The 27,074-nt window shown below is 39.4% G+C and overlaps 1 protein-coding gene across 8 annotated transcripts in view; it reads right to left on the reverse strand.

The window, feature by feature from the left end:
• Positions 1 to 258: 258 nt before the first annotated feature.
• MTPAP (mitochondrial poly(A) polymerase) overlaps positions 259 to 27,074 on the reverse strand; it is a 60,478-nt gene continuing 33,662 nt past the window's right edge. For 4 of the 8 annotated variants that reach the window (XM_009000124.5, XM_002750138.5, XM_009000123.5 and 1 more), the window contains exons 2-9: positions 24,934 to 25,106; positions 23,683 to 23,907; positions 19,724 to 19,948; positions 14,305 to 14,516; positions 10,571 to 10,797; positions 3,876 to 3,968; positions 3,721 to 3,794; positions 886 to 2,008 (exon numbers count right to left, since the gene is read on the reverse strand). In XM_009000124.5, coding sequence (XP_008998372.2) covers positions 1,646 to 2,008; positions 3,721 to 3,794; positions 3,876 to 3,968; positions 10,571 to 10,797; positions 14,305 to 14,516; positions 19,724 to 19,948; positions 23,683 to 23,907; positions 24,934 to 25,068 — 1,554 coding nt within the window. In that variant the 5' untranslated portion in view covers positions 25,069 to 25,106 and the 3' untranslated portion in view covers positions 886 to 1,645. Of the gene's footprint in view, positions 477 to 885; positions 2,009 to 3,720; positions 3,795 to 3,875; positions 3,969 to 10,570; positions 10,798 to 14,304; positions 14,517 to 19,723; positions 19,949 to 23,682; positions 23,908 to 24,933; positions 25,107 to 27,074 lie in introns of those variants that run through there. The other 4 variants (XM_078329752.1, XM_035307067.3, XM_054258585.2 and 1 more) reach the window with 3 other exon arrangements.

The following is a 27,074-nucleotide window of genomic DNA, read 5'->3' on the forward strand; positions in this document are numbered from 1 at the left end:
TTTTTTTTGAGACAGCGTCTTGCTCTGTTGCCCAGGATGGAGTACAGTAGCCCAATCTCCGCTCACTGCAGCCTCTGCCTCCCAGGTTCAAGCAATCCTTGTGCCTTGGCCTCCCGAGTAGCTGGGACTACAAGCGTGCACTGCCACACCCAGGCCTTACTTGCTTCTTAAATAGAAAGTTACTCCACAGAGGCCGGGTGCAGTGGCTCACACCTGTAATCCCAGCACTCTGGAAGGCCAAGGCAGGTGGATTACCTGAGGTCAGGAGTTTGAGACCAGCCTGGACAACAGGGTGAAATCCCGACTCTACTAAAACTACAAAAATTAGGCAGGTGTGGTAGCATGTACCTGTAATCCCAGCTACTTGGGAGGCTGAGTCAGGAGAATGGCTTGAATCCAGGAGGCAGAGGTTGCAGTGAGCTGAGATTGTGACATTCATTGCACTCCAGCCTGGGGTGACAAGGGCAAAACTCGGTCTCAAAAAAGAAAAGAAAAAAGTTACTCCACAGAGAATGTAATGGAAATTACATTTCAATACACAGATGACCCTGAACAACATGGGTTTGAACTGCACCAAGTCCATTTACTCACAGATTTTTTCCAACCAAACTTGGATTGAAAATACAGTATTGACAGGATGCAAAATCTGGCTCAAGTCTCTTTTTAAACACTATACTACTTGCTTCTTTTTATGTGCGAGGTGGAATTCTCCCATGCACGGGCTCCACAGGACTGACTGAAGGAGTTGAGTGTGTGCAGGTTTGGGTGTACATGAGATCATCCTGGAATCAATTCTCTGCAGATACTGAGAAACAAGTATGTCTATTTTCTACCCGAAGAGGGGAGTTCTCAAAAGAGATGTGAAGGAATACTGAAAATACCACATTGCAGTTAGAAACAGGGTTTTATTTCTGAAAACAGAAAAATCAAACAATATTTTAAAAATCCAATCTACTGATGTCATCATATTTGGCTTGGAATATAAGAATGCAGTAACTGAAGTGTCTGTTCTAAAAACATAAACATTTTTTGATATCAGTACCAACCCACTTTAATGTATATGTAAATAAGAGAACTTTGCTTGAAAAATACAAATATACATATTCAAGAGCACTACCAAATTTTGAAGCTAATGTACTCATTGCCAGCATATTATATATAATTAAAAGTCATTTTAAATATTTTCTAAACAGGGACTGATGTGGATATCAACAATGGTTTCATCCTAAAACTGTGTTTTAGTATTTGTTTAGTATAGTTTCTCTATTTAGTTAAAGCACATTACAATAATCTTTTACCATTCCTTGTGGCTAGTTTATTTTCATTTTTTTAGAGATGGAATCTTGCTGTGTTGTCCACGATGGATTCAAAATCCTGGGCTCAAGAGATCCTCCTGCCTCAGCCTCCTGAGCAGTTGGGACTACAGGAATGCACTGTCACACTCCAAGCTGACATTGTAATAAAGTGCCACTGAGTATCAGACTGAAAACATCCCAGAACTTTAGACCAGGTAAAGGGAGCCAATGAGAAGATCATTGACATCAGATGAAAGCTGAGATCTGTGAAAGTTTCAAACCAGTTTTTCCAAGCAGTCCACAGATGATTTGATAGGGTAAGACTAGTTCCTTACACAACATAGCAGCCGTTATGTTTGAGTACTAATTTGTCTTTTCCCATTGGTATCTGTGAAATTTTCTGTTCTGTTACTTTTTATGGATTCTAACAGGACTTTGATCCTTTCATTTGCAGGCTTTCTGCTTTTCTTCTTGCCCAGGGATTTTCTGCTTGCTCCAGATGGTAGCAGCAGGGCTACCAGGCCCCAAGGCTGATTGCCTGATATGGAAGGTCCATCTAGATGTTCCTGTTGTAAAATCCAGGTACTTTCTTGGGCCAAATCTACAAATTTTTGCAGCTGGCTTTGATTTACATTTTTGCTTATATTGAGAGAAGTTTCAAATGGATTCTGAATGTACAGAGGAGAAGAATCAGGTTTGTTTTGCTCCCTTCCCTATAGATGATGACACAGAAGAAAAAGTGAGTAAGTATATGAAGGGCTTATGATGATGTCACTGCTCAGGTACGAGGTATCTGGGCTAAGTCAACCAACAAAAGTATTTTTTAAAATAATGTAACTTTTACCTAACAAGGTGGAGCATGAAAGGGGAAAAAATGATTAAAAACGGCAGAAGGAAGATGAAGATGTGTTTATTTCTGAGACTTGCTAAAGACATACCTATTATGGTGGAAACAGAAACCCACCAAATGAGAAACCTTACATTAAATATATTAATGTTTCCCAAGTATGAGATGAGGAAAAAAGAGAAGAAACAAAAGATTATTCATTATTTATTTAAAACACTAGGAAGTTTCCATTATATTCCTGTAGATCCAGCAATATGGCAGGGCCCTGCCACATAAGACAGTATCTCATAAAAAGACGCCTGTAGTCCAAGCATTTTGGGAGGCTGAGGCAGGTGGATCACTTGAGGTCAGGAGTTCAAGACCACCCTGACCAACAAACTCTGTCTTTACTAAAAATACAAAAATAGCCAGGCGTGGTGGCGCATGCCTGTAGTTCCACCTACTTGGGAGGCTAAGGCAGGAGAATCACTTGCACCCGGGAGGCAGAGGTTTCAGTCAGCCAACATCATGCCATTGCACTCCCGCCTGGGCAATAGTGAGAATGTCTCAAAAAAAAAAAGATATGCTAAAGCTATGAATCATGTGACCAACATAAGCCATTAGTCTATATTATCTTTTCCTCTTTCAAATGATACTATAAATATTAATTCATATTACAAAGCCAACGGTCAGAATTCCCCAGTGTGAGCAGCAACTGTTTATTCCCTAACTTATTTCACGGTTGGCACCTCTGAACCCCGGAGTACAAAAAGGGTGAAGAATTTTGTACGCTTGATGACCTTTTCCTTCTAGATTGCATTTGCAGTGCTTTCTGCATGCTTTCTCTCTCCTCTCTCCAATCTTTTATTTTGACAAAGAGTCAATGAGAAGGATAAGAGGGAAGAATGAGAAAAGGAGAAGTGAAGAAATAAGGAGAAAGAATGTCTGGGTTTGTGTTTTATGAAGTCAATCTGGTAAGTTTTGTAACCAAGTAGCCAAATGCTAAACAGAATAAACACAGAGGACTATCCCAAGTTATATCCCACTTGTAAACAAATGTTGTCTAGGCTTCTGCCTGACTGATTTTCTTTTTTAAAATAAAAAATATCTTTCATCCCAGCTGCTCAGAGAAATCCAAATCATAAGTTCATTTACTCTAAAAAAAAAAAAAAAAAAACACCTAAATCCTAAGGGCTCAAATGGAGGGAATCACTGAAATCTATCTTTGGGACTTAAATTTATTCCATTGAAACAAATCCAGTTTAAAAACAACTGTATGTAAATTATATCTTTCAGAAAACTTTCTGGAATGTATTCCACATTGTGAGGCAAACAGCATTAGCACTAAGTGAGGACAGAAGTCCCACGGCATAACGACAAAGGTAGATGCTGAAGAGCCGGCTTTTGCTCTTAATGTAACACGATGACTGATCTTAGTCAAGTCATGCAACTTCTCTGGACATCAACCTCCTGGTTACTACCCATTACCATAGAAAAGAAAGAAAATCACATTTATTAGAGTGTTTTGAAAACAGTTAATTAAATATTAGTACAGAGGAACACCAGATTCTAATAACTAAATAATAAAACATTACTTACCTGTCGAATATTTATGGAATTTTTATTGAAAGCAAAATTGCCGAAATATTCAAAAAATTCCTTCAGTAGCAATTCTGTAAGAAAATAAAATAAGGACAATCAGAGGAAAGCCTATTTCAATCCAAAAAGGATAAAGTGAAAAGAAAAACACTTACCTAACGTTTCTGTGTTCTCTGAAGGTTTAATTCTATTCAAGTCACGAACAAATGTGCAGTTGTTGCTTTCTATTATACATTTATCTTCTGCATCTTAAACACAAATGAAAAATATTTCTTTTTTCCCCCCCGAGACAGAGTCTCGCTCTGTTGTCCAGGCTGGAGTACAGTGGCATGATCTCTGCTCACTGTAGCCTCCACCTCCCAGGTTGCAGCAATTCTCCTCCCTCAGCCTCTCGGGTAGCTGGCATTACCAGTACATGTCACCACGTCTGGCTCATTTCTGTGTTTTTAATTGAAACAGGGTTTCACCATGTTGGCCAGGCTGGTCTCAAACTCCTGACCTTAGGTGATCTGGTCAACTCATCCTCCCAAAGTGCTGGGACTACTGGCGAGAGCCACCACGTCTGGCCTATTTCACATATTTCAAAGATATTCCCTTTCTCATAATAAAAATCTATGATTGAAATAAATTTAAGGCTGGGCACAGTGGCTCACACCTGTAATCCCAACACTTTGGGAGGCTGAGGCAGGTGGATCACTTGAGGTCAGAAGTTGGAGACCAGCCTGGCCCACATGGTGAAATCCATCTCTATTAAAAATACAAACATTAGCTGGGCATGGTGGCATATGCCTGTAATTCTAGCTACTGGGGAGGCTGAGGCATGAGCATCGCTTGAACCCAGGAGATGGAGGTTGCAATGAGCTGAGATCAGGCCACTGTACTACAGACTGGGCAACAGAGTGAGGAGTCTTAAAAAACAAAACAAAACAAACAAACAAATTTAAATAAATTTCTACTCTATTATTTATTTAAATCATAGATTTTATAAATGATTGAATAATTATGATTTAATAATGATTTAATCTATGCTTTCTTGTCTGACGATGTTAATTTCACTATGGTATAACTAATCTCAAATCTTTTTATCTTCTTTTAATGGAGTTATATTTAAAAAAAAGACTTGAGACTAGTTATGCCACAGTGAAATTAACATTTAATTTAGCATACTAGAATTATTGTCTAACAACCACCCAATGATTCCTAATCAATTTCTGAGGTAATCAGTTTTCTAGTAACAGATGAAACTGTAGAGTTCCCCCATCATCCACCAAACTAAATTTTGGCACTATCTCTAAGTCAATACTCAGTTTACATCCCCAAATTCCGTTCTTAATATTTTCATTCATGACACAAACTGAATGCTAACTGAAAAAGCTTCAGGTAATTTCTAAAATGTAGCACTGTAAAGTAACTGGAATTCGGTAATTCAGTAACACTCAGTAACAGCACATTAGATTCAGGCATTCACCTTTCCTACTAGTATTTATATCTTTAGATGTATTCATTTTCCTAATAATTGATAAATACACAACCACCATGAAATCCATGGCCCATGCTATCTACAATAGATCATAAGCTGTTTTCAAGAGCAAATTCCTACTCTTCAGAAATCTCATCAATGGCTACTTCCTACCTAGAAGCATTTCATAATTCCAAACTGGCTCTCCATCCTTTTTGCTCCACTCACCATGTGCACTTATCCAACTGCACTCTGACTGTCTGCATGCTGTCCACTCTGTGCCCCAGTCTGGAACTACAAAGGTCACTCTCCTATTCATTAATGCCCACCTCCCCACCATCTGCTCCCAACAAGCATCTAGCATATAGCAGCCATATAATCAATAATCTGAATGACTGCTAATATTTTTTAATTTTTATTTTTTTTAATTTTTTTGAGCTGGCGTCTGGCTCTATCACCCAGGCTGGAGTGCAGTGGCACGATCTCGACTCACTGCAACCGCCTCCCAGGTTCAATTCTCCTGCCTCAGTCTCCTGAGTGGCTGGGATTACAGGCAAGCAACACTACGCCCGGCTAATTTTTGTTATTTTTAGTAGAGACGGGGTTTCACTATGTTGGCCAGGCTTGTCTTGAACTCCTGACCTCAAGTGATCTGCCCACCTCAGCCTCCCAAAATGCTGGGATTACAGGCGTGAGCCATCACACCCAGTCCTGATATTTGATTTTAAATGCCTATAATCACCAGAAAGATAAATAAGACTCCTGTACATTTCTGTCTCCCATTTTTGTGGTTTTTGTTATTTTTTTTTGTCAAGACCTGGTTACTTACATAATTTCTCAAAAATTATTCTACATTCTAACATTTTAAACAGCACATTTTATGTGTTCTACTATATAATTTATAGTATGCTGAAAGAGCTATATAAAATGTGTGTGTGTGTGTGTGTGTGTGTGTGTGTGTGTGTGTGTGTATATTTCTACTTAGATCCATTTTTTAGGGACCTGGGCACATGTTTTACTATGTCAACTGATTAATAGTTTCTGCTTTTTGTGACACAGTGCCAGTCACATATATTGATGCTCTTTTAGCTGCTGTGTCTTTTTTCAGGAATGAATCTTCCATTAAAGCACTAAGCACAGAAGTAAATGTAACAAAAGCTGCAAAGCCAGAAAGCATGGAAAACACAAGAAAATAAAAGACATATGAGAGAAAGTAGTGGAGATTACAGAAAACACAAAGAAACAGAACAATTCGAGAGGAACCAAATATGAAAGCTAACATCATGGTCCATCTTGCTCAGTACAAAAACAGCCCTCAACTTTAAAACGTTCATCCAATCGTTTTGAAATCTATATAGTGAACTCCTGCTATGAACCCAATACTATGCCAGGAATAGAAGATGCAGGGATGAAGCAAAGACAGCCAGCCCTAGAAAAGCTTGACCACATTGAGGCAGGTGGATAAAAGAACTGCAACAATCTAACAGTTATTACAATACAGATGTGTACCAAGGGCTTGGAAACCAACAAAGCACTACCCACTGGGAAGCAGAGAGCACGGCAAGAAAAGACCTAACAAATGAGATCCTGTACTGGGTTTGTCTGTCTTCTCTGGCTTAATCTTGAGGAGGTTCTCCATTGAAAAGGGGGTGGGCAGGTAGAAGGCCATTTCAGGCAAAAGCATGGAGCAATGAAAAAAAGCATCAAACATCTGAGGCTCATCAAGGAGATCAGGAGTGGCTCAAGCTTCCAGCTGGTACACAGGAATCAATGTAAGAGAACAGGATGAAAAGGAGGCTGATAAAGGGCCCTGCACACAATGTGAAAAAGTTTGGTCTTTATCTTAGCTTAGGTTCTAAACAGTAGTTTGTACAAAGTCCTAGAAGTTCTGGAAGATATTCTAGAAATTCATGCTGCCTTCTATTAATAAACAAGCAAGGAAGCAAAGTATTTTTTTCTTTTAAAAAGAACAAGTTAATACTTTATTTGTACATCAAATGAGAGGTGCTGCTTAGAAGAAATGAAATGATTGTACAGATGAATCAAGTCACTTACATGATTAAATGCAGAGTACTCAAGATGGGTTTTTTATTGTTTCACAGTTTAAAATTGTTTTCTTCCTTAGGTTTAATGTCCACCAATGTTGAACTACTAGTAAAAATTAGAAAGTATAAAAACCATGGATTTTGAAAAAAAGGAAAAGGGGGAGGAAAATGTTGATAAATTCTCCTCAAAATGATCTTCACCCCATTTTTAACATACATTAATCTTAGACAAGTTATTTTATAGCAATTTCAAAAACCACAGGTGACGGAAAGCAAAAAGCATATCAAATTTTGCTGGGCCTTTATTGGCAATTCACACCTACAATGTGCTATATGCCAAGCAACAATTGCAAAAAATAGTCTGAAAAATGATCTTACTGTATTTAAAAACTAGCACAAGAATTTAAAAACAGTGAATTTGATGTTTCAAGTGAAATATTAAAGAATTCCAAGCTAGTTTTGCTTGTTTTGATGCCATAAGATGTGAACACATTTAAATTTATTTTAAAGTAGATTTGGACTAAAAACTCAACAGGTCATTTAAAATTTGTGCACATATCATATTCTTTTCCTAAAATAATTAGTGGAAGCTAGGCACAGTGGCTCATGCCTATAATCCCAGCACTTTGGGAGGCTGAAAAGGAACATTGAGCCTAGGAATTTGAGACCAGCCTGGGCAATACAGTGAGACCCCATCTCCACAGTTTTTTTTTTTCATTAGCTGAGTGAGTGGTGGCACAAGCCTGTATATCCCAGCTACTCAGCAGGCTGAGGTGGGATAATCACTTAAGCCTGGGAGGCAGAGGTTGCAATGAGCCAAGACTGCACCACTGCACTCCAGCCTGCCTATAAGGCAGAGCACAGTGGCTCACGCCTGTAATCCCAACACTTTGGAAGACCAAGGTGGGAGGATCCCTTGAGCCCAGTTCAAGACCAGTATAGGAAACACAATACGACCCCATTTCAAAAAAAAATAAAAAAATTAGGCAGGTGTGGTAGTGCATGCCTGTAGTCCTAGCTACTCAGGAGGCTGAACTGGGAAAATTACTTGAGCCCAGGAGGTCAAGGCTATAGTGAGCTGAGATTGTGCCAATGTACTCTAGCCTGAGCAACAGAGCAAGACCCTTTCTCAAAATAAATAAATAATAAACAAAATTTTTTTAAAATTAGACATTTTAAAAAAGATACTAGAAAGTTACTGAAGGACTGAAAAAAAAGAATAACACTATCGTAAGTAATTTTGCAAATCACTCTGTTAACTAAGAATGGATTGGTGGGAACCAAAATGGAGATAAGGGAGAAAGACAGTATAAACTTCCCAGGCAGAGGACAACAGGGGCCTGACCTGGGAAGGGGTGGCAGGACTTGTAAGACTAAGGAGGCAATCAAGATGCTTAGGAGTAGCCTACCCCAATTTTGACTTTCTTCCACTCCTCTTTTTCACACCTACTGTTTCTTAGTTTCTAAACTCCAAAAGTTCCGTGATTTTTCCCCACGATGGTTTCTATAAGAGTAGCAGTAAGCATCAGTGCACACAGCAGGTAGTTTAGCAGTGAAGATCTGCCCATATCTTATGTATGCCTTGCTTCTCCACTAGATTGTGAGTTATCTGAGAACACTGTTCATATCCCCACTCCTCCAATAACACCTGACGCATAGGAAGTAATCAGTAAATACTGAAAGAATGACACTAAGGGCTGAAATGAGCTCAGATATGCATGTTGCCATTTTAATTTCAAAAGTGAGATACATGACCACCACTCTACCCCACTGAAAACTTCCCATTTTCCCTTAACCTAGCAAATCTCGATTTTTATTTCTTTTTTTAGGCTAGTCAAGTGAAGCAGTGGGAGTGGAGAAGGAACAAAGACATTTGTAACTGGTTGTGATTAGTTGTAAACACAAATTGAGCGTTTTTTTTTTTTTCTTGGAGACGGAGTTTTGCTCTTGTTAACCCAGGCTGGAGTGCAATGGCGCGATCTCGGCTCACTGCAACCTCCGCCTCCTGGGTTCAGGCAATTCTCCTGCCTCAGCCTCCTGAGTACCTGGGATTACAGGCACGCACCACCGTGCCCAGCTAATTTTTTTTTGTATTTTTAGTAGAGACGGGGTTTCACCATGTTGACCAGGATGGTCTCGATCTCTTGACCTCGTGATCCACCCGCCTTGGCCTCCCAAAGTGCTGGGATTACAGGCATGAGCCACTGCGCCTGGCCCAAATTGACCTTTTTTTAAGGTCAATTTCAAACTACATCAAACACTTACAGTGTTGACAGGAAGAGATCACTTCTAAAGTGGATAATAAGTGATTATTTTATCACTTAGCATGGAAGAAATAATTTAATCTGAGAGAAAAAAAGCAGACTCCAGGCAGAAAAACAGTGTGAACAAAGAGCTAGGATGAAACGTTCCAGGAACAATCACAGCACTGGCTGGAATGTGGAACACACAGAGAAGCAGAGAAGAGGCTGGAAAACTGGGCTGTGTCTAGAGAGCTAAAGATTTTAAACACCAAGCTATGGAAATAGTTTGAGGTCTATTCTATACAGAATGATCCCTTTTAAGGTTATTTTAAACAGGAAGATTCAAGAAAGCATTTAATCGAATTATCAGGCAGCCATTACATAAGATGGGTAGAAGACAGAGTATGCATTTTCAATGTATGTACCCCTTTATTATCTTCCTTTTAGCATTTACAATTGCAAGATTTTACAATATAACTTCTCCAGCAGGTCTCAGCAAGGCTGAGACATAAGAATCACTTGAACCTGGGAGGCATTTATAAAATCATTCATAATACAAACTAAATAGTGTGTCAAATTTTAATGCACCTAAGATTGCTTATAAACTTAATTAAAAACACATTTAGAATATTTGAAACATCATGAAACAGTTTTATTAGTATCTCTAACCCAAGTCTAAACACAGGTTCAGATTTGAAAGTCATCTCTGAGACTGTGATCCAATCAAAAGTTGTATCTGAAGAAGTTGCATCTGAAAAAGGTCATTCTAGACTTGGTCAACTGGGGGAGAAGCTCTAGCTATCTCATGACTGTGGGAAACGACCCTGCCAACTGATTCAAAGAAAACAGAACTCTCAAAAATCCTAAAAGCCCTAGCTTCCCAGATCAACTGCTCTCATGACCCCGGTAGGCTTTAAATAACAATAATAATAATAATAATAATAATAATAATGATAAAAAGTTTAGATTCACAAGGCTTAGAAGTTAAGACAAATTTTGTGACTAAGAGAAAAAAATAGATGGGACTTTGGTAACACATGGTAATTATATTTGCTCATAACATCAGAAAAAGAAAATGGAGAAGTTTTTCTTTCTAGTCTTACCTGCTAGAGTTTGTAAGGAATCCAGTGTTGGAAGAATAGGGGGTGATCTTCTCTGGAGAAAAAAGATGACCATCATTGTAAGGGAGAAATTTGTAATCCATGCACCAGGAATACTGCTTGTTAGTGAATGTGCTCGAGCCCAGCATCGTACAGTGAACACTAAGGCTCTCACTCTTGAGTCTAGGGCACCATATATATAAAGGAGTTCAGAACTTGTCAAGGCAATCCTTCAGAAAATAAAAACAGAAATATTTTCAAATCCCCAAATTATAAACCAAGGGTAAAATTAAACATATGCCAGGAAACATATCTAAACATCCTACTATATCTGAATATATTCAGAACATCATATTAGGTAATCAAAAGCATTATGAATCTGCAATATAAAATTTAGTATTAATGGCTGAATATCAAATATATTTATTCCCATTAAAACATCCCCTTAATCCTCTTAAAATTGACAATTAAAATATAGGCTGGGCACAGTGGCTCAAACCTGTAATCCCAGTACTTTGGAAGGCTGAGGCAGGTGGATACTTGCGACCAGGAGTTCAAGACCAGCTTGGCCAACACGGTGAAACCCCCTCTCTACTAAAAATACAATAAATTAGCCAGGCACGGTAATGTGTGCCTGTAATTCCAGCTACTCAAGAGGCTGAGGCACAAGAATTGCTTGAACCCAGGAGGCATGGGTTGCAGTGAGCTGAGACCAAGTCACTGCACTCCAGCCTGGTGACAGAACGGAAAAAAAAAAAAAAAGAAAATGTAGATCTAGGGCCGGACGTGGTACTCACACCTGTAATCCCAGCACTTTGGGAGGCCAAGGCGGGTGGATCACCTGAGGTCGGGAGACAAGACCAGCCTGGCCAACATGGTGAAACCGCATCTCTACTAAAAATTAAAAAATTAGCTAGGCGTGTTGATGCATGCCTGTAATCCTAGCTACTTGGGGGGCTGAGGCAGAGAATCACTTGAACCCAGGAAGCAGAGGCTGCAGCCAGCTGAGATCACGTTTTTGTACTCCAGCCTGGGCAACAGAGCAAGACCCTACCTCCAAAAGAAAAGAAAGAAAATGTTCTAGAACTTAGAATTTTTAAATCAAAGTTTCTAAACATGATTTAAATAATAAGTAAAACACACAAAGCTCTTCATAATTATTAACGGATGGCCTGGCACAGTAGCTCATGCCCGTGATCTCACGCACTTTAGGAAGCTGAAACGGGCCGATGGCTTGAACTGAGGAATTCAAGACCAGCCTGGGAAACATGACAAGACCTTGTCTCTACCAAAAATACAGAATTTAGCTGAGTGTCGTGTCACACACTTTAGGCCCAGCTACTTGAGAGGCTGAGGTGGGAGAATCACCTGAGCCCAGAGAGGTCAAGGCTGCAGTATGCCAAAACTGAGCCACTGCACTCCAGTCTTAGCAACAGAGTAAGATAGCATCTTAAACTATATATGCATATACATATATCGTGTGTGTGTGTGTGTGTGTGTGTGTGTGTGTGTGTGTGTAAAATTGATAAAGACAGAGAGGTGTTTGCTGGCCGGGCATGGTGGCTCACTCCTGTAGTCCCAGCACTTTAGGAGGCCAAGGCAGGAGGATAGCTTGAGCCTAGGAGTTCGAGACCACCCTGGGTAACACAGTAAGACACTGTCTCTATAAAAATAAAAAACATATATATAAAATAAAAACAAAATTTTAAAATTTTAATTTAAAAAAGATAGGTGTGGTGGCATGCATCTGTAATCCTAGCTACTCGGGAGGCTGAGAAAGGAGGACTGAGCCCAAGAGCTCGAGGCTGCAGTGAGCTATGATCACACCACTGCACTTCAGCCTGGGAAACAGAGTGAGAAGCTGTCTCTAAAAAAGTAAAAACAGAATTAAATTAAATTAAAAATATTAAGTTCCTACTGATCAAAACGTGTCTTACAATTTCTCAAAGAATCAACAGAGGGCACAAAAAATAATTTAACAGCATCAAGTTAAAACTGTCTCTAAAACGGCATTTACATTTAAAAAGTACAAAGAACAGAAGAAACAAGGCCAGACGTGGTGGCTCACACCAGTAATCCCAGCACTTTGGCAGGCCGAGGTGGGCGGATCATCTGAGCTCAGGAGTTCAAGACCAGTCTGGCCAACATGGTGAAACCCCGTCTCTACAAAAATACAAAACTTAGCCAGGCATGATTGAGTGTGCCTGTAATCCCAGCTACTCGGGAGGCTGAGGTGGGAACTGCTTGAACCCGATAGGGGGAGGTTGCACTACAGTGAGCTGAGATCCTGCCACTGCACTTCAGCCTATGTGACTGAGCAAGACTATGTCTCAAAAAAGAAAAGAAGAAACAGCAACTTAGAAATTCATGGTGATTGTTTTATGAAAATATTTATTTTAAGCTAAATTAAGCTTAAAATAAATATCAAAAAGCTTAAGGTATCTGATATAAAGAAGATAACACAATTACAAAGATATATGTCATTTTGTCCTATTTTACATACTATAAAGAACACAGGATGATAAAAAGTACAGTATATATCTTTATTTTTTATATTCAAATTTGACAAGAAATCACAGACTTTGCTCCGTAAGTTTGACTTGAGAGAAATCCACCAGTACTTAGGATTGGCTTGTTGGTGAACACGAGAGTTTAATCAAAACTGCTCTAGCCTTGATTTTCTGAATCTATTTTCAGTAATGATTATTTATCTAACAAATAACTATAGTGAAATTTAACTCATGCAATGAGAATTTAAGAGATAAACTTCTCAATTAAGAAATTTTTCCCTACTGTGGGCCAGACTCAGTGGCTCACGCCAGTAATCCCAGAATTCTGGGAGGCAAAGATGGGTGGATCACATGAGGTCAGGAGGTCAAGATCAGCCTGGCCAACAGGGTGAAATCACATCTCTACTAAAAACACAAAAATTCACCCAGCATGATGGCACACACCTATAATCCCAGCTACTTGGGAGGCTAAGGCACAAGAATAGATTGAACCTGGGAAGTAGAGGTTGCAGTGAGCCAAGATCATGAGCCACACTGCACTCCAGCCTGGCCAACAGAGCAAGACTCTGTCTCAAATAATAATAAAATAAATTTCCCCTGTTATGAATCCAGGAAAAATCATCAGTAAAAAAGTATTTATTCCCACTCCACTTGTTTCTAGCAAACAAATCGCTAGGAGAACACAATGCACATAGCATGAACAAAAACCATCCAGTCTTAAGCTCTTCCGACCACTTTTGGACCTAAGTAAAGAGGACATTTGTTTAGTACACAAAGTTGACTATACATCTAAAGGCAATTCAAAGGTCAAATTCAAGTGGCTATTTTATTTTCTAAGTATTCTTGGAAGACTTATACTATAAATAGGAATCTTTCTTTTTTTAATTGTACTTTTTTCTTTTTTTGCCATCAGAAATTCATGCTAAAAGGTAGGCACCTTTCACATTACACACTACCAGGCTGCACAAGAATAATAAAATACATTTCTTCTTAGAGGTTAGATATGTGAACATTTTAACACAATATCCTAACACTATTTAGGAACACCAAATTATCAACAAGTATAATATAAAATATTTCTTACTTTTCAATCCAAGTGTTCGAAATTTTTAAAAATTATTGTTCAAGCATGTTTAAGATTCCAAAGCCACTGTTTCTGTATGAGAAAAACTAAGCTAATACGTTAGAATATTCATATTTAAAATAATAAACGTTAAGAGATGGTACCTATTGTTCGTAGTCAAATCACACTGCAATCCAGAGGCCTGGTGTGAGAACCTCACGAGCGGACACCGAGCATTTAATATTTTTTGCACACCCACACAACCAGGGCTGAAGTTGTCAAGGCACTCTCCTATCACAGACAGGATCTTCTGAGTTGCAATTCTTTCGGAAGGAACATTTTTCACTTGAAATTCCATCAGAAAATTTCCTGAGGTCTGAAAAATAAAAACATTTCTAAATAGGAGCTTTTGGTAAAAAAACGATTTCTTAATAAACTTTTGTAAAAGGATGTTTTAAATCATTGCTGGCAAAACTTCGTGAAATCACAGCCAAAAGCAAACTTAAAAGGTCCTCAGTTGCCTTTTGCTTCTCCAGAATATAGAGGAACACAAAACACTAACTTGAACAACCACTGGTTTTTGTAATTAACCTAGGAACTACACTATAATATAAATCATAAAGTAATATTATGCACAGGACCACTCACTCTATACATTCATTGAACATACACTTGTCCTTTACACTGGCCATTATAATCTATGCTATAAACCCACAGCAGTGGGGAAGTACAGGCACAAGAATAGTTCATCAGTAGAAGAAAACAGGCAGTATAAATAGGCTTGCATACAGCAATTTAATATTTAATATTTAAGGCTGCAAATTACTAGGGGAAAATTCCTATTCAACAAATGAGTTAAGTGGCCATCAAAAAAAATAAACTAGATCCTTTGTTAAATACTAAAACTCACCAGGTATGCTGGCTCACACCTATACTCCTAGAGCGCTTTGGGAGGCCAACGCAGGTAGATCACTTGAGTCAGGAGTTTGAAGCCAGCCTGACCAACATGGTGAAACACCATCTCTACTAAAAACACAAAAAAATTAGCCAGGCGTGGTGGCCAGTGCCTGTAATCCCAGCTACTTGGGAGGTGGAGGCAGGAGAATCACTTGAACCCAGGAGGCAGAGATTGAGGTAAGCCAAGATCATGCTACTGTACTCCAACCTGGGCAACAGAGTGAGACTCCATTTCAAAAAAATAAAAAATTACTAAAACTCAGTTAAATTTGCTGAGCGTTGTGGCTCAAACCTGCAATCCCAGCACTTTGGGAGGCGGAAACAGGCGGATCACTTGAAGTCAGGAGTTTGAGACCAGCCTGGCCAACATGGTAAAACCCTATCTCTACTAAAAATAGAGGCAGAAGAATCTCTTGAACTCAGAAGGTGGAGGTTGCAGTGAGTTGAGATCATACCACTGCACTCCAGCCTGGGCGATAGAGCAAGACTCCATCTCAAAAAAAAAAAAAAAAAACAAAACTGAAATAAATTCAACATGGATCAAAGACTAAAATGTAAAAAGTACATCAGTAAAGTACTACAAGACAAAGAGTTAATGCCTTTACAATCAGAGTAGGGAAGGATTCTGTAAGCATAACACAAACTTAGAGAAGACACAAAAGAAGTAATAAGATTGCATAATTAAAACCACCTTAAGGCAAAGCATATAATCACTACTAAAGAACAAGGCAAATAACACATGTCATACAATTTATAATTTATGACAGTTTTATGCAAATGAAAGGGGGAACCCATCACATTCTAAAAATAGGCAAAAAAGACAAAGAAAAATTGACAGATGAAATAAAAATGGTGAAAAACCATAGTAAAAGTTGTGCTTATTTTCTAGAAACTAAATAGAAATTAAAACAACAATGAGATTTTTTATTTTTTGGCCCAACAAAGACAAACAGGTTGGTGACCAGAACTAATGGGTAGGGGAAAACATGTATATTCTGTTGACAGGAGTGTAAACAAGGGACATTCTTCTTATAGAACCTGTCCATATCTATTGAAACTTGTATAATACGTTGGCTATTAAAATGGTTAGAAATTATGTCATTCCTTGAGAACTACTATCAATGTCCTTAAAAAAAAAAAAAAAAAGGAAGAAAGAAATTATGTCAAAGGAATATTTGCATAGATGAGTCAATTTCCAAAGATGTTCACTTACCGCAGTACTAATCAGGTGGTTATACACCTTTTGGGAGTTTTATCTAGCTTAATCAAGTTCCCTATCGACAACTTTTCCCTCTTCTAGAATTCATTCCTCCTACAGGGATGAAGGCCCAACAATGCTTATTTACCATGGAAATCTATCCCCTTCCTTCCGGCTGAATGGACTGCGCAAGACAGCTGATCTAAGCACTGCAGGAGTATACCCCGCATTCATTTGGAGATCTCTACTGGGAACTGGTTACTGGGAACCAGAACTAAGGTTCAGAGGCAACCATGCGGCTAAAACATCCAACTCAGAAGCTTTGGGGCAGGCATATCTATAAAAGCATGAAAAAGTAAAGAAAATCATTGGGGCTGAGGAGGAAGGAGTTAAGGACAGGGAGAAAGCAATAAATGAAGCAAAAATATGTAGAGAGGAACAGAACACTTCCTGAGTTGTTTTGTCGTTGCTTTTGAAACAGGGTATCATAGGCTGTGTGTGGTAGCTCACACTTGTAATCCCAATACTTTTGAGAGGCCAAGGCAGGCAGATTACTTGAGGTTAGGAGTTTGAGACCAGCCTGGACAACACGGTAAAACCCAATCTCTACTAAAAATACAAAAAAAAAAAATTAGCCAGGTATGGTGGCTGTGGCCCCAGCATTTGGGAGGCTGAGGCAGAATTGCTTGAACCTGGAGGCCTAGTTACAGTGAGTCGAGATCGTGCCACTGTACTCCAGCCTGGGGTGACAGAGTGAGACTCAAAAAAAAAGGAGGTATCACTCTGCCACCCAGGCTGGAGTGCAGTGGTACAAAAAATAGCTCACTACAGCCTCAACCTCCGGAGTAGCTGGAACTACAGGTACACACCACCACACCTGGCTAATTTTTTACTTTTAGTAGAGAAGTGGTCTCACCCAGCCTACATTGCCCAGGCTGGTCTTGAATCCTGAGCTCAAGTGATCCTCCCGCCACAGCCTCCCACAGTGCTGTGATATAGGCATGAAGCACCAGGCCCAGCCACTTCCCGGGTTCTTGATGGTTTACACTTCTTACTTCTAGTCCTTTCCTAAGACTCCTCCATATTCCTGGCCCTGTGTTCTGTGATGCCTCCCCTACCTCTTTATTTAAGCTAGTTTGTGTTATTTCTGCTACATATAATCAAAGAATATTAACTAATATATATCTGGCAATAAAGAGGAGAAAAGTTCCCTGGTGGTCTAGTGCCTAGGATTTGGCACTTTCACTGAAAGAAGGGAAAAAAAGATACCACCCTCCTTATCTACAAAAAGATGACTGGTTAAATAAATTATGATACATTCATTTAGTGGAGCATTTTACAGCCACTAAGGACAACACAGTAGACTGAATTACCAAGACACTACTAATGAAGAAAAAAATCAAGTTATAATTTGTATAAAGTTATCATCTGTAAACACTATGTTCTGGAGATTTTTTCTTTTTCTTTTCTTTCTTTCTTTTTTTTTCCAAGCATTTCTATATGTAAAGGAATGTAAAAATCCAGAATATATTAAATTATTCATAGGGTTATCTCTGGAGGCAGTGGGACCATTAGCTATACTTCTGTTGTCAATTTCTGTATCTGTCACTTTATAATCAGAAAAAAATAGATTAAATAAATCCATTACTGTATGCAAACAATCCCCATAAATGTGGTATTTTCTCTACAGATTTGTTGTTTATTTTTATATTAAAAGGACTAAAAAATAAATTTCCTTTAAAAAATTAAAATTTCAGGAGCCGATGCTCAGTTCTTCACTTGAAACAGTAGATACATCAAGTACACACATAGGGCACTAACCAAGCACGCGCATGCACACATACACACGCACAGCAGAAAATCTAGAAATAAACTATTTTAATTTCAACTGTCATGGAAGTTTTGTGTCATTTCCCCAAAAAACACAAATTTTATTTTATGATTTAGTCTTGTTTTTATTTAGAATTATTTAAGAAAAGGGGGAGCTGAGTGCAGTGGCTCACACCTGTAATCACACTTTGGGAGTGTGATTACACTCCCAATACTCTGGGAGGCCAGGGTGAGTGGATCACTTGAAGGCAGGAGTTCAAGACCAGCCTGGCCAACATGGCGAAACCCCATCTCTATTAAAAATACAAAACTTACCCGGGCATAGTGACATGTGCCTGAAGTCCCGGGAGCATAGCTTTGGCTGGGCACAGGGCACAGTGGTTCACCTGAGGTCAGGAGTTCAAGACCAGCCTGACCAATATGGTGAAACTCCATCACTACTAAAATACAAAAATTTGCCAGGCATGGTGGTTCCTACCTGCAGTCCCAGCTACAAGGAAGGCTGAGGCAGGAGGATTGCTTGAACCCGGGAAGCAGAGGTTGCAGTAAGCCAAGATCATGTCATTGCACTCCAGCCTAGGCAACAGAGAGAGAGACTGTCTCAAAAAAACAAAACAAAACAAAAACACATAGACTTTTTAACAGTGTAATTAAATCAGAGCATTCCTTATATTATTTGGGAGGATGGAAGAGATACTGGTTAACTTTACAGTGAGCAAAGATTGCACCACTGGATTCCAACTTGGGCAACAGAGCAAGACTCCACCTCAGTCAGAGTAAAAAGCAAAGAAAAGGCACAGAAAATAGGAAATAAAAAATAAAACAGGAAAAATTAGTCCAAGAATGATCGGAGTAACAATAAACATATTGAACTCAAAGACTGACAGACTGGAGTAAAAGCATACTGCTGCTTATAAGAGATACACCCAAAATAAAGTAACATATGTAAGGCTGAAAATAAACAGAAGACGTGTGAGACAAATAGCAAACAGCCATATTAACAAATAAAATAGAACTTAAGAAGAAAGCATTTATAGAGATGAAAATGGCATGTATGAGGGATATAATCTCATGATAAAGCAATCCAACAAGTAGATATAATAATCATACACCTCTATTTAGCTAATATAGCCTTTGGATAAAACAAAAATCAAAAGCATTTTAAAGAAAAGTTAACAAAACCAAAAATCATGAGATGTAAAAATATTTCAGTAACTAAATCACAAGGTTTAAAAGAAAAAATCAGTTAAGATACATAATTTGAATAACACAATAGGCAACTTTGACCTAACTGAAAAGCTTCTGAACCCTTGAAAAGAATAACTACTTTATTGCATATGTACAGAATATTTGCAAAAATTATCACATAGAACAATACGAAGACTTTACAATTCCTTTTTTTAATTTTTTTTCTTTTTTGATCTACCATCTCAGCTGTATACAATTCCAAAGAATAAGTAACAAATATTCCTTATTCTTTAACCATAATATTTAATAAATTTAGAAATCAACAGTTATAACTTTATTAAGTTAGAAGATGTTCCTTTTCTACTTTCTTAACTTTAAATGATTACAGTGGTCAAAAGAAATAGACTTACCTTGTGAGTGCTGAGGCTTCTGGTTTCATTGAGATCCAAAAACATGTCCAAGTCACATCCTAACTTCCCAAAAGTATTCACTGAGGAGCCAAAGGGTCTGACTATGCAGTCGGGAAAATAAGCAGCTGCTATGTCTTCAATAAGAGAACAGGTGAGATATCGAAGCTTAGTGTTCTCCTCTGTTAGCTGGAACTCCTTCAAGAGAGTGTTCAGCTGATCATCAATCTAGCTGGCCAAAACAAAACAACAAAAGATAGAAAACGTACAGGTCATATAAAAGAGTTACCATTTACTTCAAAAGATTTGGTGGCTTTGGAGACCTACCTTAGAAATATGCAAGGCCAGGCACGGTGGCTCACGCCCGTAATCCAAGCACTTTGGGAGGCCGATGGGGGCTGATCACTTGAGGTCGGGAGTTGGAGACCATCCTGACCAACATGGAGAAATCCCATCTCTACTAAAAATAGAAAATTAGCCAGGCGTGGTGGAGGGCACCTGTGATATCAGCTACTTGGAAGGCTGCAGCAGGAGAATCACTTGAACCCAGGAGGCAGTGGTTGCAGTGAGCTAAGATCATGCCATTGCACTCCAGCCTGGGCAATAAGAGCAAAACTTTGTCTCAAAAAAAAAAATGAAAAAAGAAATATGCAGTATTTTCTTGTTCAGTCTTAAAAGTGGATTTTAAAAAATACTCTTTAAAAAGCACTGAGGAGGCCTGAGCGCCTGGTGGCTCATGCCTGTAATCCCAGTACTTTGGGAGGCCTAGGCGGGAGAATCACATGAGGCCAGTAGTTTGAGACCAGCCTGAGCAACACAGTGAGACCTCATCTCTATTTCGTTAAAGAAATAAATTATATAATATTTAAAATTTTCAAAAACTCTGAGCAATGCCACTAGCAAAATAAAAGTGGGCTAGAATTAAAACTCTGTAAGCAATGAGTATAAAGTATTGTTTTAGGAAAACGAAAGTAGTAGCACACCCCAGAAGAGGTCAGAACAACCACACAGTAGACATTTTAAACCCAAGGGGATGAAAGACCAACGTTAAAGGGCAAGAAAAACTAGAAACACTTAAGTATTGAAGGCCCAGCACCTCTCAGTTTCTCAGAATAACAATCCTGTCTATTCACTAGAAGACTGGCATTAAAATGATACCATACTGAAACCGTGAAAAGTATCTGAAATGAAAAAAAAAAAACAAAAAACAAAAACATAGCTCCAAATGCCCTTATTTGAAACCAACACTGAAAATATCAACTGGCTAGGCACAGTGACTCATACCTGTAATCCCTTTGGAGGCCGAGGCGGGAAGATCACTTGAGCTCAGGAGTTTGAGACCAGCCTGGTCAACATAACAAAACCCTGGCTCTACTAAAAAGATACAAAAACTAGCTGGGCATGGTGGCATGCATATCTAGTCCCAGCTACTCAGGAGGCTGAGGTGGGAGGGTCACTTGAGTCCAGGAGTCTGAGGCTACGGTGAGCTGAGATTGCACCACTGCACTCCAGACTGGGTGAGAGAGCAAGACTCTGTCTCAAAAAAAAATAAAGTAACTGAACTAAGCATTCAACTCAAAAATAATAAAAGAGGCCAGGCTTGGTGGCTCACACGTGTAATCCCAGCACTTTGGGAGGCCAAGGAGGATGGATCATGTGAGGTCAGGAGTTCGAGACCAACCTGGCCAACATGATGAAACCCCATCTCTACTAAAAATACAAAAAATTAGCTGGGTGTGGTGGCTGGCGCCTATAATCCCTGCTCCTTGGGAGGCTGAGGCAGGAGAATCCCTTGAACCTGGGAGGCAGAGGTTGCAGTAAGCCGAGATCACGCCATTGCACTCCAGCCTGGGCAACAAGGGCGAAACTCTGTCTCCAAAAATAACAATAATAAAAGCAAGTATAGGAAATAAATTAGAAGCAAAAATTTTCTTATTAGAAAATTAAACCCTAAAAATAGTACTTTGATAAAAAGCCATAAGTTGATTCTCTGGAAAGACTAACAAGGTCTGGCAAGTCTGAATAAGAAACACCAAGACAAATACAAACAATATTTGAACAGAGAAAAGACACAGAATCTTGGGTCAGGCACATTGGTTCATGCCTATAATCCCAGCACTTTGGGAGGCTGAGGTGGGCAGATGACCTGAGGTCAGTAGTTCCAGATCAGCCTGGCCAAAATGGCGAAACCCCGTCTCTAGTAAAAATACAAAAATTAGCTGGGTGTGGTGGTGTACTCCTATAGTGCCAGCTACTTGGGAGGCTGAGACAGGAGAACTGCTTGAACCAAGGTGGTAGAGGCTGCAGTGAGCCAAGATTGTGCCACTGCACTCCAGCCTGGGCAACAAGAGTGAGATTCCATCTCAAAAAAAAAAAAAAGAGATAGAATCAGAAAGAAGACATTTCAAAATGGATAGAAAACCATGTACAATTTTATGTCATTATGCTGGAAAGAGAAAGAAAACCTAATTTGCTCAAAAAGCCCAAAAACTCCAAAGAATGTGGGAGTACAAATGGGGCATGGCGGGGAAGGAGTAGAGGATTACTATCACTTTTCATTCAACATATCCTGCAATTTGAATTTTTTAAAAGCAATCCCATTTATTTATAGAGATATTACAATTGTAATAAAAATATTAGCACAACAAATGTAATAATGTATTTTTTTAATATACCTTGACTAAGTAGGGTTTATTCTGTGAATGCAAGAATGACTCGACATGAGGAAATCTACAGTGAATATACAGTTCACTACATTAAGACATTAGGAGGGGGAAAAGAGACATTAGGAGAGAAACCATATATAATCTCAAGATGCTATGCCAGTCATCAAGATAATCTCAATCAGGTGCAGTGGCTCACACCTGTAATCCTAGCACTTTGGGAGGCTGAAGTGGATGGATCACGATGTCAAGAGATTGAGACCATCCTGCCTTACATGATGAAACCCCAACTCTACTAAAAAAATAGAAAAACTTAGCACCTCTAGTTCCAGCTACTTGGGAGGCTGAGGCTACAGTAAGTCAAGATCACGCCACTGCGCTCCAGCCTGGGTGACACAGCGAGACTCCGTCTCAAAAAAAAAAAAAAAGATAATCTCAAATGTCAAAACTCAACATCTGCTCAATGCTCAATGTGTTGAGCATGATGACATTATTTTGATTTTATTTATTTATTTTTTTTTGAGACGGAGTTTCGCTCTTGCTACCCAGGCTGGAGTGCAATGGCGCGATCTCGGCTCACCGCAACCTCCTGAGTAGCTGGGATTACAGGCATACGCCACCATGCCCAGCTAATTTTTTGTATTTTTAGTAGAGACAGGGTTTCACCATGTTGACCAGGATGGTGTTGATCTCTTGACCTCATGATCCACCCGCCTTGGTCTCCCAAAGTGCTGGGATTACAGGCTTGAGCCACCGTGCCTGGCCTCTTTTTATTTTTTTTTATTTATGTATTTATTTATCTATTTTAAGACAGAGTTTTGCCCTTCTTGCCCAGGCTGGAGTGCAGTGCTAGCTCGGCTCACAGCAACCTCCGCCTCCTGGGTCAAGCAATTCTCCCACCTCAGCCTCCTGAGTAGTTAGGATTACAGGCATGCATCACTACCCCTGACTAGTTTTGTATTTCTAGTAGAGACGGGGTTTCTCCATGTTGATCAGGCTGATCTCAGACTCCCAATCTCAGGTTATCTGCCCTCAGCCTCTCAAAGTGCTGGGATTACAGGTGTGAGCCCCTGTGCCCAGCCTTGATGACATTCTTAAAAAGCTAGAAATAGAAAAAAACTTTCCTTCATCACATTATGCATCCATCCCCACCATCCATCTCCGTAACTCTTTTTACCTTTTAAAACTGAAGATCTATCTCCGTTAAGCAGTAATGTAGCTTAAATATTTTACAGGAATCTTTATCATACATTAAAAAAATACGTATTTCTAAAAGTTGAAGTATACCTAAAAACTTACATTTTCTGCATCACAAAGTACTTCAAAAAGCTTCTTGCTTGAAGGTGGCAACTGATTACTCATCTGCACACGTGACCGTTCAGATGTCTGGTTTTTCAACTTCAGATTGAAGAAACGTGATCTGAATGGAATTGCCACCTCCATGCCCTTGCTTGGAGCGTGAGTCTCATTCTGCAGTGAACGTACACTTTCCTTCTGGCAAAATTCTACGACAGCATAGAGACCCTATACCAAAAATATATGAAAAAACTGAACACATTTCACAAAATATCTAACATATTTTAGCTCATATTTTAAAACAATTATCATGCTACAAAATATCAAGCTTTTAAAATTTACAAATGATATGATCCTACCACAGCATTATTTTTACCCATTTTAAGTAGATTAAGGAGGAACACTGGGCTGGGCGAGGTGGCTCACGCCTGTAAGCCCAGCACTTTGGGAGGCCGAAGTGGACAGGTCACCTGAGGTCAGGAGTTCAAGACCAGCCTGGCCAACATGGTAAAACTTCATCTCTACTAAAAATACAAAAATTAGCCAGGCATGGTGGTGGGTGTCTGTAATTCCAGCTATTTGGGAAGCTGAGGCAGGAGAACTGCTTGAACCTGGGAGACGGAGGTTGCAGTGAGCCAAGATCACACCTCTGCACTGTAGCCTGGGTGACAGAGTGAGACTCTGTCTCAAAAAAAAAAAGAAAAAAAAGAAAATGAACACTGGAAAACGATGTTAGACAAGAAAAGTTGAAAAGAATGCTGAAGCAGAAAAATAAAAAGTCCAAAGGCAAAACAAAGATCCCCTCCCACTGGCCTTCATATCCATAAAAGGGACTATCTAAAGTATTTAAGCTGGGTGTAGCGGTGCAGGACTCTAGTCCCGGCTACTCCAGGGGCTGGAGGATCACCTGAGCCTAGAAGTCGAGGTACACTACAGTGCACTATTATGGTACCTGCGAATGGTCACTGCACTCCAACATGGGCAACATAGTGGACCCTGTCTCTTAAAAAATAAAATTAAGCATTCAAATAATGAAATCAGTCATAAATAACTTATAATCCTAAAATACTGCTCTAAGAATTTCCATTCTCATATCAAAAACAAAACTCATTAAAGAAATCTAGATAAGGAAGACGCCTATAGCCAAGAAAACCTAACTACCAAACTGCAAAAGGCGAAAGAAAAAACAACTAATGGAGACCGCTACCCCTGAAAAGCATAAACATTAAGTTAGACTGTTTTTCAAATACTTACAAAGCTTTCATAGAAGAAATGATTATTAATAGATCCATGTTGGGATAAATATTTAAGAAACTTTTTTTCACTGATTTTCTCTGGGCAGTGTATTAAAACAGTCCGTTGTGCCTGTTCTCGTCTTTCATTTTGCATCTCAGAGAATCTCTTTTTGGGAATCTTGTCTTCAAAGCCTGTGAATGAGACAAAAACATTTCCACCACACAGACAAAATTTTAAAAATATTTTGATAAGGTGTTCAAAGACTTTATACATGACTAAAAACAACTTTACCTAATCTATTATTTTCTTCTCTACCTTTGTAAGTGTTAAACTATACTGCAGGAGTCCCCCCATGACCCACAGGGGTTATGTTCCAAGAGGCCCGCAAATGCCTAAAAACCTCAGATACTACCAAGCCCTGTATATACAATGTTTCATTTTACATATAGAAGCTATGATGAGGTTTAATTTATAAATTAGGCAAATTAAGAGATTACTAACAATGGTCTGGGCCTGTAATCCCAGCACTTTGGGAGGCTGAGGTGGGTAGAATACTCGAGGTCAGGAGTTCGAGACCAGCCTGGCCAACACGTTGAAACCTCATCTGTACTAAAAATTAAAAAATTAGCCAGACATGCTGCCATGCGCCTGTAGTCCCAGCTACTCAGGAGGCTGAGATAGGAGAATCACTTGAAACCAGGAGGCAGACTTGCAGTGAGCCAAGATTGCGCCACTGTACTCCGGCCTGGGTGACAGAGCGAGACTCCATCTCAAAATACAAAAGCAAAAAAAAAAACCTTAACAAAATTCTGAAGAAATAGAACAGAAAATGTAAATGATATATAGAAATCAGCAGAAACTTTTAGCCTCATTTTCTTCCAAAAGGCTACAAAGCTGATGGATCAAGGAAATACTCCATACCCACTATTTTACCTTTTTTTTTTTTTTTTTAATTTAAGAGACAAGGTATCCCTCTGCTACCCAGGCTAGAGTGTGGTGGCACAATCCCAGGTCACTGCAATCTCTACCTCCAGGTTTAAGTGACTGGCATGCTTCAACCTCCCCAGTAGCAGGGATTACAGGCATATGCCACTCCTGTCCAGGTAATTTTTATATGTTTTGTAGAGACAGGGTTTTACCATGTTGGTCAGGCTGGTCTCGAACTCCTGACCTCAAGGAATCTTCCCTTCTTGGCCTCGCAAAGTGCCGGAATTACAAGCATGAAGCCACCGTGCCCAGCCTGAAAATACAGCTTTTAACTATGTGCCTTCGCCTCCATTCCCAATGACAATTATTTAACATTAATCTCTTATTTCAGGCCTCTATCACAATAATCTGACTCCTAAACTAGTCTCATTCACTCTACAATGACAATTCTTTAACATCAATCTCTTATTTCAGGCCTCTATCACAATAATCTGACTCCTAAACTAGTCTCATTCACTCTAGTTTTGTTTTTCTCAAGCTGTCCTTTGGCAATTATGTCGTCCACATAATTGCCAAAATGTTCTTTATAATGTGGTCTTTTTGGCAGGGCACAGTGGCTCACACCTGTAATCCCGGCACTTTGGGAGGCAGAGGTAGGTTGATCACAAGGTCAGGAGATCAAGATCATCAGAGCCAACATGGTGAAACCCCGTCTCTACTAAAAATACAAAAAAATTGGCAGTGCATGCCTATAGTCCCAGCTACTCGGGAGGCTGAGGCAGGAGAATTGCTTGAACCCAGGAGGTGGAGGCTGCAGTGAGCAGAGATGGCGCCACTACACTGCAGGCTGGGCGACAGTGCAAGCCTCCATCTCAAAAAAAAAAAAAAAAAAAAAAAAAAAAAAGTCTTTTGTTTTTAAGGCTTACTCTTTGACTTCCCTGCTTAAATCCTTTAATAGCTTCCCCAGTGCCTTTAAGGTCATATCTAAACTCCAGAGCCTGGGTATAAAGTGCTTGCACCATGTCCCAACCCCCTCTTTCATGTCACTTATACCATTTCTTTGTTGTATTTTTCACATATGCTTCTCTACACACACTATGAACTACTTATGCCTTCTTCCTTCTGGTTGGAATCCCCACCTTCTCATTTTCTGTCTGGCAAACTCTCATTCATCCTCCAAATCTTGCTTAGGTCTGTGAAAACTTCTGACTCTTCATGATAGAATCTTTTCC

The sequence above is a fragment of the Callithrix jacchus genome, chromosome 7 (genome assembly GCF_049354715.1).
Source record: "Callithrix jacchus isolate 240 chromosome 7, calJac240_pri, whole genome shotgun sequence".
Lineage (NCBI taxonomy): Eukaryota > Metazoa > Chordata > Mammalia > Primates > Cebidae > Callithrix > Callithrix jacchus.